Raw genomic sequence first — 17020 nt, forward strand, 5'->3', positions numbered from 1 at the left:
AGCTAAAAATTTCCACAAACATTTCATTTTGTAACTAAAAGCAGAACGTGGTTTTCTTTTTTTTGTTTGTTTTGCTGTTGAATACGTCGATAGTGTGAAAATCTGTACAGTGTTTAAAGAGTGAAATTGGTTGTGACAGCTGAACGCTCAGCTCCGTCTTTCCTGCTGGAAATCCTTCATTCTTTGCCTAACTGTTCAGTTACTATGGCAACTACATTGTTGTCCCAGAATGCACAGCATCTTGTTCTGCAGCCGTCTTAGCTCTTTGGCACAGACACACACACAGACACACACACACACACACACTGGTCTTCCAGGAATGGCATTTCTCTCACCGGCTGCATTGTGTGTCAGGATTTCCCCCACTCGCAGCCGCCACTCGTGTGGGTTTGGGGCTATTTTTGTTCTCCAGGACGTAAAAAAAGAAGAGATGAGAGAAAGAGGAGGAAATGAAATGTAGAGTTGGGTTTTTCTGGTGGACGACTGTAAGGCTGTAACCGCACACTACCACCACACGGGTTTTCCTTTAGGACGATCAGATGTCAGACTTCCTAGACAGACTGAGAGTTAGCTGAGGAACAACGCTGGAAGGTTTGAGACGGTGGAGTTCACAAGGCTGCTTTCACGTGTACAGCGTTTAATGTGTTTCTCAGAACCTGGTGTGTTCTCCACCTCTAGGACCTTTTTTTTTTTTTTTCGTGTAGATATGAGCTGCTTAACTGTGCCAGAATACAGAGCTGTAGAAAATGTGCTGCAGAAATGTGATACATTTTTGACATTTGGACCGACATAGTAAACAAAAAAAGACAATAAATGGCAGATGCAACACACAAGACGTCTTAAATTTGTTAGTTATTTACTTTTCTAGTGATTATCTAAATGCCGGCTCTGTGTTGTCCTTGCTCGGGTGATTTGTGTGATTTCGACACGCACTTGGTAAAGGACGTTTTCAGCTCCAGATGTTCCCCAGACGCTTTTAGGTTCATTTAATTACACTACTTGTCCAAAAGTATGTGGACACCTGACCTTCACACCCATATGTGGTTCTTCCCCAAACTGTTGCCACAAAATTGGAAGCACACAATTGTATAGAAAGTCTTTGTTTGCTGTAGTTTACAATTTCTCTTCACTGGAACTAAGAGGCTCAAACCTGCTCCAGCATGACTATGCCCCTGTGCACAAAGCGAGCTCCATGAAGATATGGTGTGTGAAGGTCAGAGTGGAAGAACTCGAGTGTCCTGCACAGAGCCCTGACCTCATGAATGAACACAAATCCCCACAGCCACGCTCCAAAATCTAGTGAAAAGCCTTCCCTGAAGAGTAGAGCTTATTATAACAGCAAAATGGGGGATTGAATCTAGAATGAGAAGACAACAAACACATATGGGTGTGATGGTCAGGTGTCCATAAACTTTTGGTCATAGAGTGTATATGTAGTTTGAAGCTAAACCAAAACATAGCAAACAAGCATCAATTTTGTTCATATTCAGACTCAGCAAATGGACCAAAATGCGTGAAAGCATCATAAGGCACTGGGTTTGGGGCACATTTTCCAGAAATCTTTATTTGGACTAAGTAGAGGAGTTATACTGTGCACTGTGATGTTCAGCACACACACTCTTCTCACTCCTAATGCGATCCATTCAGGAAGTTATCTAGCTAGGCAAACATTTTAGAAAGCATTTATAGTCTTTCATCAATTATAAATACAAACACATGTTGTTCTACCTACAGGGTCTACAGAGGATGGGGTCTTTTATGAGCAAAATGGCACCTTTATCCTAAAGAATGTGTAATTTGGGGTAGTTTTATCTGAAATTATAAAATACAAAGTGAAGTCAATGCAACTAGATTAAATAAACACCTGCAATGTGATTATTAAACCCAGTAATGTCACTTCAACACAGATGCAGTATGGCTGAAGGGCAAGTATTAAATTTGCTGAAGTCTGTATTCATTGGTTAAAGACAGCAGTACAGCATTTTTTTTACGATTTTTAGATATTGCTCAGCTCTTCTTCTTGAACTTCTTGAACAGAAGTTAAAGAAGTGGTGTTTACAATAGCAATAGGACAGCGTTTTGGTTCTGTGTTGATTTAAGCAGCGCTCGCCGCGGCAATCCTCAGAAAACTCCCGCAATCTCCATATTAGTGTCCTGGTCCAATTTCCAAACCCATAACACACCTGAACTGAGTAATTTAGGATATTTTGGACGATGCAGATTGTTTGACTTCAATGTGTAGATCACGGGAGGAAAAAAACATGGTGGCTGCTCAGATTTAGACTTCTGACTTCATAAGATTAAGCATAATGAATCCGCATCACATACTGTAATATTTCTGTGAAATCCTATTTGTATAACAGAAGAGACAGACTGTTGCTTCAGACTGGGCTTTGATTTCATTTTTAAATATTGGCACATGGTGCATTTGCATAACAAATTGTATGTCAATATGTTCAAAAATACATGCCCTAAAACAGTAGCAAATCATGCTACCAATAATGATATAAAAAAACTAATAAATAATCAGTTAATCTTGAGAATGTCAAGGAAGAAGTCAAATACTGTGTTTTACATGTTTAAAGGTGCAGTTTATAATTTTTGAAAGTATTCATACATGTGTAATAATCATATAACTTCAAGGACACTTTAAGGAGCTAAAACTGGTAATATTGCTGTACAACAGATCAAAACTTCATTACAAATTAGATTCATGTCTCCATTTTTCCGGCCCTGAAATTAGCAGCTCTAATCTTCTGCTTTGACCTAAAAGCCAAATTATGAAGCATTCACAGTTTTAACAGAGGAGGAACAGAGTCCATGTCAGTGTATACACTGAGATTGCAGTTCACCGTGCAGGCAGCAGGGGGCTCAACAAGCTACAAACCGCAGCTTTAAAGACTTTAACGACTGTTTCGAAGCATCTATGATTTAACACAGTACATATATATAACCGCACACTGGCTCAGCGCTAACCCGACATCACTGTACTGACAGCCACACAGACCCGTCATGCCGCCGCTGTCAGGTTTATATTCTGTACGTTCTGCGGCGGTTTCTGGCGTCTCTTCATGTTTTACTCCGACATCCGTCTTCATTTGGTCCAGTCTTACTGTACGTAGATAAACTGTTCCGTATGGTGAGAACTCCAAGCTGTTTCCGTCTTCTGGGTGCAGGGTTCTAACATGTTCTCATCGGTGAAGCATCTGTCGCTTAATTAATCTTCTAGAGCTGCTCCAACACAAACGGCGGAGATGGACTGTGGGAACGGGCTTCAGATCGAACTAAGAACAGTGAGATATGAACGAAAAAAATCACAATATCCAAAATATTCGGTATCAAAATCTAAATATGGCAAATGCAAATCACTGGGATTCAATTGTACTGATTGATAAATTGCATTGCAAGCTCTCCATCTATCTATCTATCTATCTATCTATCTATCTGTCTGTCTGTCTGTCTATCTATCTATCTATCTATCTATCTATCTATCTGTCTATCATCCTTAAGAGTTTCTGAACACTACTTTTTCCTTTCTAAATGGCCATTAATAGGAACCCTCTCTATCTGTTTCATCCATCTACCCCTCCATCCTTCCAACAATCCATCTATCTATGCAGTGATTCATCCAACCCTTTATTTATTTTATTTTATTTCTAGTCTCTTTGCACATTTTTCATTCTTCTTAGAAGTATCTTCACCTCATCCAGTTGGGTAGAGGGAGGGTCCAGCATAATTTACAGCCTGTCTGTCTATCCATCTATCTATCTAAAGTTTTTTTTTAACTTGGCTATCTAAATGGCCATTACTTAGACCCCTATTTATCTGTCCATCTTTTTCATCCATCTATCCATCAATCCATCTAACACTCCATCTATCCACCCAGTTATTTGTCCAACTGTGTAACTATCTACATGCCTGTGTTTATTCACATTCCTAGAAAATTGTGAACCCTTATCTATACATCTAAATATAGCAAATCAAAATGTTTAAGTTCCTGGAATAAATGTTTTGTGTGTAGAATTTCATTTCATTTTATTTTATTTCTGGATTTGTTTTGGTAATAGGACTAATTCAGGGCTGTAACTTATGAGGTAGCAGTTGGAGTGAATTTTTTATTTTTATTTTTTTTTAAATAAGCTTTTACAGTATATTTGCACACACATATATTAATTCAGAATTTCTTGTGGATTGTGTAATATTTTAAATCTTTTTGGCACAAACTGAACCCCATATCCAGTGGGGTTTACAGTGACTTTAAACTGCTTACACACATGATGACACCTCTGGTTATGAGGAAACCCTGTTGGAGCTTTTATAACAGCGGCTAAAGTGCAGGCCTGAGTTGTGTTGCGACGGTTTTGTTCACTCATTTCCACAGGAATTTACTGATATTGGTGAAAAGTAATGATATTATGAGCATTTCACAAATAAACCAATGATATTTTTGGCTTTTATACTGTAATAATCTTTATAGATGAGATCTGGTTAGTTAGAGTCGATCATTACTTTGCTCTTTATGTTCATTTTAGTTTTCGTTTGTGTTCTTGTTTTTGCGAGCTGTATTAGGAGTTGCCCTGTGTTAGGACTGCACCATCATGCCGATGTTGGGGGGACGCCAGACACACTTTGGCCCGGGTTGCCAAGCTGCCATTAAGCATGCAGAGCGTCAGGGTTGGGACAGAGACGCCTTTGTCTGAAAAACCATGCAATGTGTCTTGTGACCAGAATGGATCCTGCTTTCTTTTCATGGAGAAATGAGTGTCTTCTGGGACTGAGCGTGTAAAGAGCATGGAGTAGGAGTGGCACTGTGTGTGTGTGTGTGAGTGTGTGTGTGTGTGTGTGGGGTGGGAGTGTTATGGAGCACTGATTTAGAAGGATCTGGATCCTGGTCCATGGTTCAGCTCCATTTCATCCAACAGTGAGCTCTTTTTCATCACTTGTCTTGTTCGTAACATTACTCGGGAAACGGTCTCGATGGAGAGCCACAACACACCACCACGCCAAACACGTAACCCAAAACACTTAGCACAGAGTGTGCACTCAGATCTGTTAGCAATTCTGCCTGGCTAATCGATAACACACCAGCGCTAACATTAGCCAGCACGTCTGTTCCGTTCAGATGGTTTTGCTCGTCAGATCCTGTGCTAAAGGAATACTTCACCCAGAAAATGCTAGCATGGTTCACAGAGCAAGATAAAATCCTTAATTCATTATGAGCATTTTACAGACCTGTTAGCCTTCACACATTCTGCTCTGCGTTCTAACGATGGAGTATGCTCAGATGAGTTAGCACTCGAAATACACCAAAAGAGCCAGCTTCTTTTTAAAAAACACGAGACAAGCCAATTGACATATGAATCTGGAATGATTGACAGTTGCGTAGGTGTTCTGAACTGGAAGCCCCGCCCCCTTCCCACCATTTCACGCTAGCCAGAGAGCTCATCTCGACTCCTTTTCCTTTTTCTTTTCCTGCTTGAAAGATGTGCTGATGTGGTGCCATAAAATCCATGAAACTATGTCTGATAACATTAGAGAAGTATATAGTTAAGATCAGTTAAATATATTTCATAGGGATGCACCCAAATAAGTTCACCGAAAATGTTTGGCCAAAAAGAAAAAGTTAAAGTTGACCTAAAAATATTAACAAAGCCTAAAAGAAGTGTCAGATCCAACACTGTACAAATAATTTTAGTCATAATAATAATTAGCCGTGTAACAATTGGACAATTTGAATTGATGCTTCGATTTAAAGGGCAATGATCATAAATTGATTATTAAAAAGGACAGCTGACTAATGCGTAAAAAATAAATCATATTTTTAAACTGATCATAAGTGTAAATAATGTAATAGTTTACCAGGATGATTTGATCCTTAAAATAGTCCTTCTCTGCGTCGTCATCATTCGCAGATTAACGTAGACCTACACCAGATTCTGAACAAAGTTGGCCACATATCGATTAGACGCTACGAAATTATCCTGTATCGTATGATATCGTAGCAGATTCAGTATTAATGTCAAATATTGAATTATTACCTTAAGAATGGAAATTGAATCATATCGTTTGGAAGCCCTTGGTTTACGCCTCGGATATTTATTAGAACGTGATTGGAAACACCGTTTGCTGTCCTGCACCAGTCAGAGCAGATGCTTTTAAACAGTTTGAGCGGATCAACGGTGAAAATATCAGCTGTGTGGAATCATTTTACAGTTAAACAAGCGATTTTTAAAAGGATTTGTAAAAGTACTGGACCATAAGGCATGTTTTTAGTTCTTGGCCTGTGACTTTGGGCAGATTTATGCTATGCATGTAATCGTAGCTGAGAGGATTTTACAGGAAATCGTAGCTCTCCAAGGAGCTGACATGCACATTTCCCAAATCTCAGCTATGCATCATGTAAATCTGTGATGTGGATGTTGATTGGTTGAGCAGGGAAGTGTATCGATTAGAGCTGGGTTGGGACGAGACCCAAACGAGAACCAGATTGAACTCTGCGTGCGAGTACGTTGATGGTTATCAGTGTGATCGTATGTGCATGACACTTCCTGATTCTCAGATGTACACATCGACTAATAGTTATGGTAGGTTGCTAGTTTGTTGTAAAGAAATGCACTGACTAATGCAACGCTAACGATCCTACAGCGGTGCAGCTGAAAATTAGCGTTACTGTGCTGCTAATGATTGGACAGATTTAACAAATCCTCCTTATACACTATAAACAGGAAACTATATAGTGCACGACTAACAGTAACACTAATGGGATAAAATAAATGCTAACTGATATGAGAACGAGCGCATTCATATAAACCAGTGATTTTTCAGCTGCACTACTGTCAGAGCTGCTGTTATAGAAAATAAATCACTATGTTCTGACTAATCACAATCCAGAAGCTGACAACACTGTGGTTTTTTGCAACTTATTCAATGAAACGCTTCATTGTTTTGTTATCGTAGAGTTTAGGGATGTGCATCAGAGACTCCAGAGAGACATAATGTCTGCAAAATAATGTATCATGAAAGAAATACGGTATTTTTATTTAGTTTTAGCAGTAATTATGAGGACAGAGCCAGCGTTTTGTCTTTTTTCTTGCACTATCATATTCTACATTTATATATATATATATATATAGCTGAGACTACATTTCAGATTTGCCTTGGCTTGAGAGACGGTACACCCGAGACTACATCTGGCGAGTCATGTAAGCACATCTGGATGTTACAGTGATGACTTTACTTCAGTTATGGAACGTGGTGTCAGGGTGAGCTGTGTGAAAAAGGAGAAAGCGCTGGTAGGAAACTCACTGATGCGTTTTATGTAGTGTGGTCGCTGTAACAGTGGGGCTGAAAGCAAAAGCCAGCCTCGTAAACGTCTTTAAAAGGTTCCTGTTAAATTAATACTAGGAACCACTGTGTTATATTTCAGCTTTCCTTTCCTGCTTAAGTGCCTCCATTACCCGAGTCAGATCTTCCACTGTCGACTTTTATTTATGAATAATTCAGCATTTTATATCAGGTTTCTTTTTTCGCTTCCTTCTAATAGTGCTGTATTAATATTTATGTTAAACTTTCTATTTCCAGAGTGAGCGTTTGCTAATTAAAGGAGCGAAGATTGTGAACGATGACCAGTCTTTCTCCGCAGACATCTACATGGAGGATGGACTCATCAAGTAAGAGTGTGTGTGTGTGTGTGTGTGTGAGAGAGAGAGAGAGACAGAGAGACAGAGAGAGACTGCAGTGATTGTGGACTGATTGAACAGACGAAAAATTATACCAGCTTTTTAAATGTTTTAAAGTTTTTAAAAAAGACAATTCTAAGATTCAACGCTTCACTAAAATATACCTTTGTCTCCTTTGTTGCCCTTTCCCCTCCTTTCCCCTCCTTTCCCCTCCTTTCCCCTCTTTTCCTCTCCTTTCCCCTCCTTTCTTTCCTTTCCTTTCCTTTCCTGTTCCTTGGATTTCATCATCTTTCCTTTCGTTTCCTTTCCTTTCCTTTTCTTCTTATTCCTGTCTTCCCTAATCTTCTCCTTTCTTCACCGTTCCTTTCCTTTCCTTTTCATTGGATTTCCTTCCCTTCCTTTCCCTTCTTATTCTTTTCTTTCCTTTCCTAATCTTCTCTTTTCCTCATCTTTCCTTTCCCTTCCTTTTCATTGGATTTCATCATCTTTCCTTTCCTTTCCTTTCCTTTTCTTCTTATTCCTGTCTTCCCTAATCTTCTCCTTTCCTCACCGTTCCTTTCCTTTCCTTTTTCTTCTTATCCTTTCTTCCCTAATCTTCTCCTTTCCTCACCGTTCCTTTCCTTTTTTTTCTTCTTATCCTTTCTTCCCTAATCTTCTCCTTTCCTCACCGTTCCTTTCCTTTTCTTCTTATTCCTGTCTTCCCTAATCTTCTCCTTTCCTCACCTTTTCTCACCTTTCCTTTCCTTTTCTTCTTATTCCTGTCTTCCCTAATCTTCTCCTTTCCTCACCTTTTCTCACCTTTCCTTTCCTTTCCCTTTTCCTCTTATTCCTTTATTCCCTAATCTTCTCCTTTCCTTTCCTTTCCTTTCCTTTTCCTCTCCTCTTCCTGCTCCGTAGGCAGATTGGAGAGAACCTGATCGTCCCAGGCGGGGTGAAGACCATCGACGCTCATGGCCGCATGGTGATGCCGGGCGGTATCGATGTCCACACTCGCTTTCAGATGCCTGACCGAGGCATGACGGCAGCTGATGACTTTTACCAGGGCACCCGGGCGGCAGTGGCAGGAGGAACCACCATGATCAGTGAGTCTCAGCAGGACTGCTCGTGTGAAATAATCACTCAGTCAGTCTGATAATCCTCTTAATCAGGGTACGTGTGATACATGTGGCACAGCGGAGAAAAAGGCCTTGCTTACTGCAGACTGATGAAACGTGGAGCAACTTAACATCCTTTAATTAAAAGTAATTAAAAATGCTGTGAGTCAATAAAAACTCTGAGGCAGCAGAACGTATTACTTCACCTCACCTCATTTCTAGCTGTTCTCACACCAAACCATAATAATGTCAGTCATGTAAATATGCAGGTACTGCAGTGCTCACATCCCTAACGCCAGAGGTGCAGAGGTGAGGTGCTAAAGAGGACGCTGAAAGCTTTGCGGTTTAATCGTAGGCTTTAACATTCTGTCCTGTGGTTTTTCCTTATCTAGATGAACTCTGACCTGCGAATTCAAGATCTTGTGAGCTGATAAAAATAGAAATGAAGTATTCGTTCAACCCATACATGTTTTTTCATTGACATGTTAGCATGGAGCGTCCCATCACCTGACACACACTAGGGTTTGGTGGTGAAATCATCTGCTATCTTTTTAGCCATGCTGCCAGCTCTGTATTACATTCAAGTCGTAATGAAGTCGTTAAATGTCTTCTCAGCCACAGTGATCTCTCAGGGCAGGTGAAAAAGTATGGCGTTTAAATAGTATCTGCAATAGAGAGCGTGATGATGGCTGACCTGATGCTCTCGAGCAAAACGAGTGGGATTCAGTGGGATTCAGTGGGATTCAGTGGGATTCAGTGGGATTAAGCTTATAAACTCATGTGATATCAGATTATAAAATGTGCTATCTGACCTGATGTGACTTTCATAAGACAAATAAGGGCATTTTCTTGGACATGAGCTCACCTACAACTATTACTTTTTTTTTTAATCATAGCAATGCCATTATTTACTGTATTAACACACACTTCTGTGATCTGTCATCACTGAATGATGTTCTGATTTGTGTATCTATTTCCCTTCGAGTTTTGGAATACCATCCTGTATGTCTGTCTGTATTAACAGTCTCTGCGTTGTGTCTGTGTGTTTTTGCGTGACTAGTCGACCACGTGATTCCGGAGCCCGGCACCGGCCTGATAGCGGCGTTTAATCAGTGGCGTCAGTGGGCCGACAGTAAGTCGTGCTGCGATTACTCGCTCCACGTCGATATCACTGAGTGGCACAAAGGCATCCAGGAGGACATGGAGACACTCGTCAAGGACCATGGTACGACACACACCCGTTTAAAACACAGACATGCACCACAGTGTTTTCTGTACGCTTTACGACTGTCTTGCAAGTTGTCCAAGATGTGTTTGAGCAGGATTGAATTTTCTGAACCAAGTATATATGAGGTCGTAATAACTTGGAAGATAATACATTCGTCGCATTCTCATTCAGTCCTCTATGTGTTTGTTATACAGGTGTTAACTCTTTCCTGGTCTACCTGGCCTACAAGGACGTCTTCCAGCTGACCGACTCCCAGGTATGTCGCGCAGGAAGTTTCAGCAGCTCTCTTCCACTTGGCGTACATCACACAGCCGATATTAAAACCAGACCCGTTCGACATTATTTACATCATGTAAGCTGCGAGACACACTGTTTCCTTTAGACGTGAAGCTTTCCAGAAGCACCAAGTGAACTCGCACCATAAGAGTAAGGAAGAAAAAAATTCGGGAAATGATCTTTAGAGACGCCATTCTGACTCACTCATAAACAAAAGGGACTCTGGTGGTCTTAGACTGCGTTTTCCATCTGCGTGAAACATACCGCCAGAAGATCTGGAGCAAAATCCAGAAACCCGGAAGGTCTGTTAAGGCCAGCATAAGAGAAAAAGTGTGTATATATGTGTGTGTGTGTGTGTGTGTGACCCGTGTGTGTGTGTGTGTGTGGGTTTGGTCTTCTGCAGATCTACGAGGTGTTCAGCGTGATCCGAGACCTCGGCGCCATTGCACAGGTCCACGCTGAGAACGGAGACATCATCGCAGAGGTAAGATCCTGAGATTTTAAAGACATCATGGATTGACACACACCGTATGGATTAAACCATCGGAGACTTTTAAGTTCAAACACATTGTAATGTTCAGACTTTATACTGGCACAGTGAGCAAAGCATAACTGCTTTATGATATCAGAGTTATTAATGCACACGCTCGGCTCTGGACAGTTTTGCTTGTCACAGCTGTCTCAGTCCTCATTGTAGCAAAAAATATGTGCGCTTAAAGAGATGGAGATTATTAGTTTAATAATTTATTTCAATTGCTTTTTAAAGCCTTATTTGGGTAGAATTAGATTTATTTCATTTTTTCACTCATCGTTTTTAAGTGCTACTTTTTTACTTTTTGATTTTATTTCCATCTGGATCATCTCTGTGTTTCTGGACATCTCCGTCCTGGCCTTATAAAATCTTAACCCAAATTATATACTCAAGAAGAGCAGATAATTTTACTCATGTTCGGACAGACGCCTCTGTAACTTCAAAAAAAGCATATAAAAAATTTAAATAAATAAGCAAACATTTTAAAACAAGTACTTACATAAAAACGTTGTTAGATTTTATATGGATTTTTTTTTTATGTCCAGATAGACAGTTCAATAACTTTGCAGCATATTAAATAAATAAATAAATAAATAAATAAATAAATAAATAAATAAATTTTTGTTGTATTTTATTTATTTTTTTAAGAGACTAGTTTTTTCAGCAAACAAATAGATACTTTGACATACTGTAAGAAATGTAGCTGCTATGAGTTATACACATTGTGTATGTTCCCAAAGAGTAAAAAAAATGAATGCAGTGAAATCTTTATTTTAAAAAAAAAAAAAGAGTGACACTGCTGATTAAATAATGCTGAGATATCGCGCTCACATTGGGTATCTGAAAACGAGTATGGACATGATAGTAGGTTTTTATAAATACATTTTATTTTAGAGGTCTTTTGAAGTCTTTTGAGATGAGCAAAATCTCTTTTGCAAGAGAGTCCTGGTCAAAATGGCCTCACAATTACACACACCCCATTATACACACACAAATACACTAAGAAAAAAACACTCAGATATACACTGATACAATAATGTGATCACGTCACCAGGTCTGATGCAGGCATCCAGGTTTGTAGAAACAGAAGCTATATCAGTTCTGAGTTTTATCCTGTAGGAGAACATGCAAAGATTTTATTAAAGAAATATAAATCCCCACCGTATAGAGTGTAAGACACATCCATGAGATCACACACCACATCTTTCTTCATATTTCTGTTTCTCCATGTTTATTATTCCTGGTTACTGATTACAGGAGCAGCGTAGAATCCTGGAGTTGGGAATCACCGGCCCGGAGGGACACGTGCTGAGCCGTCCAGAGGAGGTACATCACACTGATTTGTGTTTACACTTAAACCCCGCGTTACTAGATCAGTATACCTAATAAACTGGCAGCTCAGTGTATGGAGGTTATTCAGGAGAATTTGAGCTGCTTGTGCGACGTGATCATGTGCAGCTACAGCTAAAGTCTGTAAAGTCAGTCACGTCACGTACTGATAAACGTCCCAAACATACACACGCTGTTATTCTAGTTACAGCAATGTAGGAATATTGGCAATGAAACCTTTTCTCTTTAAATCTCCTTTTATTAAACACATCATTTCGGTTCTAGGATTGTAAAATCCTCGATACACGCACTCACAAAAACGTCCGCGTCACAAAAATGAAATTCTGTATTAATCCGCCAGGCTTTAAACCAATAAAAGCGTTACACTTAAGCCATTCATCTGTCCACAGAATACCGTCATTTTTGTCTGTTATGTTGCTTAGCAACCAAAGCGTACTGTTAACAGACTACATTGCATAGCAGAAGAATTGTGCCTTTTGCGGCTATTGTTAATAATCAATTAAATTATTTATTTACAGTGATTTTATCATGGATAAGATGGTTTTATTCCACTTCACATCGTGCCTGAGAACGCCCTTACCCGAATTTCCAAACTCTGACAAAGAAAACGCCCCCTCACCTCAGAGTTCCTGCTCGTAAAGTCATTAAGTTCTGCTCAACCCCCGAGTTCAGCACATGATGTCAAATCAAAATGGCCGCTGACAGCATCAACTGTAAATAAAGTAGCACTTCTTTACTTTCTTTACTAGTTATAATGTATATACAAGTGTTTACTTTAGATCAATCAACATACAGACAGATTCACTATACAGTTTGCTGTTTAGAGAAGGTAAATGATTGGCTAGATTGTTGCTAGCACAGCTGAACATGGAGGCGTCCATGTTTTTCCCATTTTGTAGCTTGAACGCACAGAATTCGAATTCTGACTTCTCATGTCTGAGTTCATTCAAACGCAGCATTTGTCCTCCTTGTTTTTCTCTCTTGCCCCCCTTTCATTTGCGACCTGATTGTTCGGGAGCTAAAAATGTCCTTGACGTCACTCGCAGCTTTCCTTACAAGGTCCATGTTTTTCTTTGGAAGCTCTTCTGTGACCAAGAAAATGCCGGCGCTTCCCATAGGACTACATGTAAAATGTGCTCTGGAGACTGAGAAGGAACATCGGTCTGCGTCATATTCCCCAGCAGACTGCAGTGTCTTAAGTTTAAGCGTGGGACACGGGGGTAGGAGTTAATGAAGGAATGAAAAGGAAGGAATCTACAGATAGTTAGCTAGTGTGGATGAGTTTTCTAACTCCATTTAGGGTAAAGAGTTTTGCACACTATACAAAGGGGCTTCATGCAGAATCTGGGACGCAACAGCGCTAACACAAATCCCTTGGTGTTTAGGTGGAGGCCGAGGCGGTGAACCGCTCCATCACAGTGGCCAATCAGACCAACTGTCCTCTTTACATCACCAAGGTGATGAGCAAGAGCGCCGCTGATGTCATCGCCCAGGCCAGGAAGAAAGGTTTGGACTTCAATAACAGGGTTAGAGTGGCTTAGCCTAAAAGTATAAAACCTGTGTGTGACTGAAACCACATGTGAGACGGATGAAATTTTTGATCAGTCATTCATAACACACAACATCGCGTGACTCACTTTCACTTGGCTGAACTCCATTATTTGACATTATATAGCCGAGACTCCAGAATTAGAGCAGATGATTGCTGTATGATTACACGCTAGCGCTGGGTTGATGTGATGTGATTGGTCGTCGCAGGCACTGTGGTGTACGGGGAGCCAATCACGGCCAGTCTTGGCACAGACGGCTCGCACTATTGGAGCAAAAACTGGGCCAAAGCTGCAGCGTATGTGACCTCGCCGCCCCTGAGTCCGGATCCCACTACGCCCGACTATCTCAACTCCCTGCTGTCATGGTGAGAGGCTTTTTTTTTTTTTTCTTCATACTCAGTCTCGACCTGTATTTCTGCTACGTTTTTTTTTTAGTCATAATTATAAAATAAGCATTGGCCAGTGCCAGTCTGGAACCACTGGAGAGTGAGTCTGAAAAAAAGCTGCAGAAAAAGGAAGAGAGTGAAGTCATGGGTGGCACTGGGTTTAGAAAGCGAACCCACCCTGTTATGAAGCAGAAAAGATCCTCTTTCTGTGGCTCTTTTCTTTTTCAGCACTCGCACACATTTAGATGTCTTAGAATGTACACTGGGAGGGACTTTTTACATTTCTGTTTTAATTCTAAATCCCTTAGGTAAAACTCCCTGTAGCTGTCAGTAGATCTAGTCATACTGTATAATCTCATAACTACACACTTTCCCTGTTAATCTCACTGAATAATATGTGTGTGGTTTAAAATAAATACCTGAGTAACAAGCCAGAAGTTAAAACTGTCAGCTTGGGTAACATTAATGGGACAAAAACTAGTCTTAACTTGTTCAGACTAGGAGTTTTTGAAGTACAGTTTATATCCAACACACTTCAATTTTCTAAAATTAAAAAAATTTTTTAAACACATATGTAAATGTTGATATGGCGATGTTTTCTCTAAGAGGTTTATTTAACATTTATGGAAGGAGTCTCCAGTATCAAGCTGTAACCTTTCCAGCATCTGCAGAAGAGTTTATGCTTTTTTTGTGGTTTCTTGGTACCATGACAAGCTGCGTTTTGTTTATTTTGTCTTATTAACTTCAAGAGTGAGAAAAAAACTGAGGCAAAATTCAGAACGGAAACCAAACTCAGCAGGGTGCTTAGTTACGGTACGGCACAATCGACAATCTCAGTTGAGATCAATGCTTAATTCTCCAAGCCGTGTTGTTTCTGTTTCTATGGAAATGTTGTGTTCTACACTGCAAATTATTAAAATTATTTTAAACTTGTAAATACTTGCTCAGCGTAGGTTGCAACCAATAAAACTTCAGTTGATGTGGCTCTCGTGGCACAACAGAAATGCGTCCACGCCCTGTCGTACAGAGCTAGCAAGCTAGAATCCTGATGATGCCAGAGCCATCATAACCGAGAGCCAAAGGAGCTAAACTGGCTGTGTTCTCTGGGTGGGAGGGGCATACCCTCTCTCTCTCTTGTCAATCACAGTGAGACTGTGTATGCGGAAGAGGTTAGATAGCTCATGTGACGCAGCATGAGCAGTGGATTAAAGAAATGTAGTTGTTTTGGAGGAAGCATGTGTTAGACTTCCTCCTGATTGGTAGCTGTTGTAGGATTGGGGAGAGCTGGTTGTTGGCTGGAAATTGTCCAAGACAATGGAGAAATTAGGGAGAAAATTGGGAAAAAAATAAGTTGGCATATTTACTGAGTTTCCTCCATCTCTGCGGGTCTACAGTGGCGACCTCCAAGTGACGGGCAGCGCCCACTGCACCTTCAACACCGCGCAGAGAGCCGTGGGGAAAGACGACTTCACCCTCATCCCTGAGGGAACCAACGGCACAGAGGAGAGGATGTCCATCATCTGGGACAAATGTGTGGTGAGTGGGACATACTAAAGCGTTTTGAGCTAAAAAAAAAAAAAAGTGTTAAGATGTTCTCTAACAACTACAGATTACCCATAATGCACCTTGATGGATGCAGGGGTTAATGAGTTATTTGTGTAAGCAGTATTTTGCTCTGTGAGAATTTGGCCCCATGTCACATCAAACAGCTGACCCCTGTATTAGGGCATAGTGTGTGCGTGTGTATGTGTGTGTGTGTGTGTGTGTGTGTGTGTGTGTGTGTGTGTGTGTGTGTGTGTTCGGAGTGTAATATGAAATATGGTTTGAAAACAATTACAAAAAAATTATTTTATCGGATATCTCAAGCAAAATGATTTGTTTTACGCAATGTATTTTTTTAAGTAACAACTGAGAAATGTTTAGTTTTAGTGTTTTAGTCTGCTTGAATTTTTTTTTTTGAGCTCACAGCAGATTGCTGATGTTGAATGATTTAGTCTTTTGATCACGCTCTTTCTCCTTCAGGTGTCTGGGAAGATGGATGAGAACCAGTTTGTGGCCGTGACCAGCACAAACGCAGCTAAGATCTTTAACCTGTACCCCCGTAAGGGCCGCATCGCTGTGGGATCAGACGCAGACCTGGTGCTGTGGGACCCCGACCTCACCAAGATCATCTCGGCCAAGAGCCACAATCTGGTGAGATCACGTGCTTGCTTTAAAAAAAAAAAAAGAGTGGCACAAAGAGGGCGGGGCCTGTTGTGATAAACGAATGTACATAGGAAGTGACTACCAATGGGAGTGTGATTCTTCATAATATCCACGAAATATCTGTATTTATCTGGTTCCTATGAGAAAATGCATTCTTAACTGAGATGGAGGAGAAAGTGATGGTTGCTGTTAATTACAGTAAAACTATATTCATTTTCTTTCTAACATTTTGTTATGACCAAGTCTGGGTGACAATTAGTTAATCAATTGATGAATAAATGCTCGTACTACGCTCGTTCTCCCTGTCGGTGCGGTTCTTTATGCAGCTGAGAACACAGCAATCACACTCGTCCAGAGAAAGCGGTTCGACTCGGATTCTTGACTCACTCACTCATTCACAGGAAGTGAATCAAACATGCCGTGTGTTTTGGGTTTGTAGATGTGAGCTGATAAACTGAGCCAAAGGACAGAGCGGTAGCGCTGCATGTGTTCTGGAGCTTTGGATCCGACAAACAAAGAGAAAAATAAACTCTGCATGTGACAAACAAAATGTTTATCTTAGTTATATTAACCTATGCATATAATTAATGAGTCATTTATTGAGCGCCGTCTCCATGTCCTGCATGCCGCGTGTGCGTCGGTAACGGTTTATTTAGCTTTTTTCCATTGCCGTATTTTTCTGCGCAATGAATGAACAGTACATTTTCAGCCCTGAACACA

General features: G+C 40.4%; 1 protein-coding gene across 2 annotated transcripts in view; it reads left to right on the forward strand.

Annotated features, from left to right (window-relative positions):
- The window catches only part of dpysl2b (dihydropyrimidinase like 2b), a 37406-nt gene that overhangs the window by 11282 nt on the left and 9104 nt on the right, over positions 1-17020 (forward strand). For both annotated transcript variants that reach the window (XM_026942647.3, XM_026942648.3), the window contains 10 exons: positions 7582-7670; positions 8577-8761; positions 9834-9998; positions 10196-10257; positions 10681-10761; positions 12067-12135; positions 13545-13665; positions 13918-14074; positions 15490-15631; positions 16118-16288. In XM_026942647.3, the coding sequence (XP_026798448.1) occupies positions 7582-7670; positions 8577-8761; positions 9834-9998; positions 10196-10257; positions 10681-10761; positions 12067-12135; positions 13545-13665; positions 13918-14074; positions 15490-15631; positions 16118-16288 (1242 nt within the window). The remainder of the gene's footprint in view (positions 1-7581; positions 7671-8576; positions 8762-9833; positions 9999-10195; positions 10258-10680; positions 10762-12066; positions 12136-13544; positions 13666-13917; positions 14075-15489; positions 15632-16117; positions 16289-17020) is intronic.

This window comes from Pangasianodon hypophthalmus, chromosome 17 (assembly GCF_027358585.1).
Source record: "Pangasianodon hypophthalmus isolate fPanHyp1 chromosome 17, fPanHyp1.pri, whole genome shotgun sequence".
NCBI classification, from domain to species: Eukaryota; Metazoa; Chordata; class Actinopteri; order Siluriformes; family Pangasiidae; genus Pangasianodon; species Pangasianodon hypophthalmus.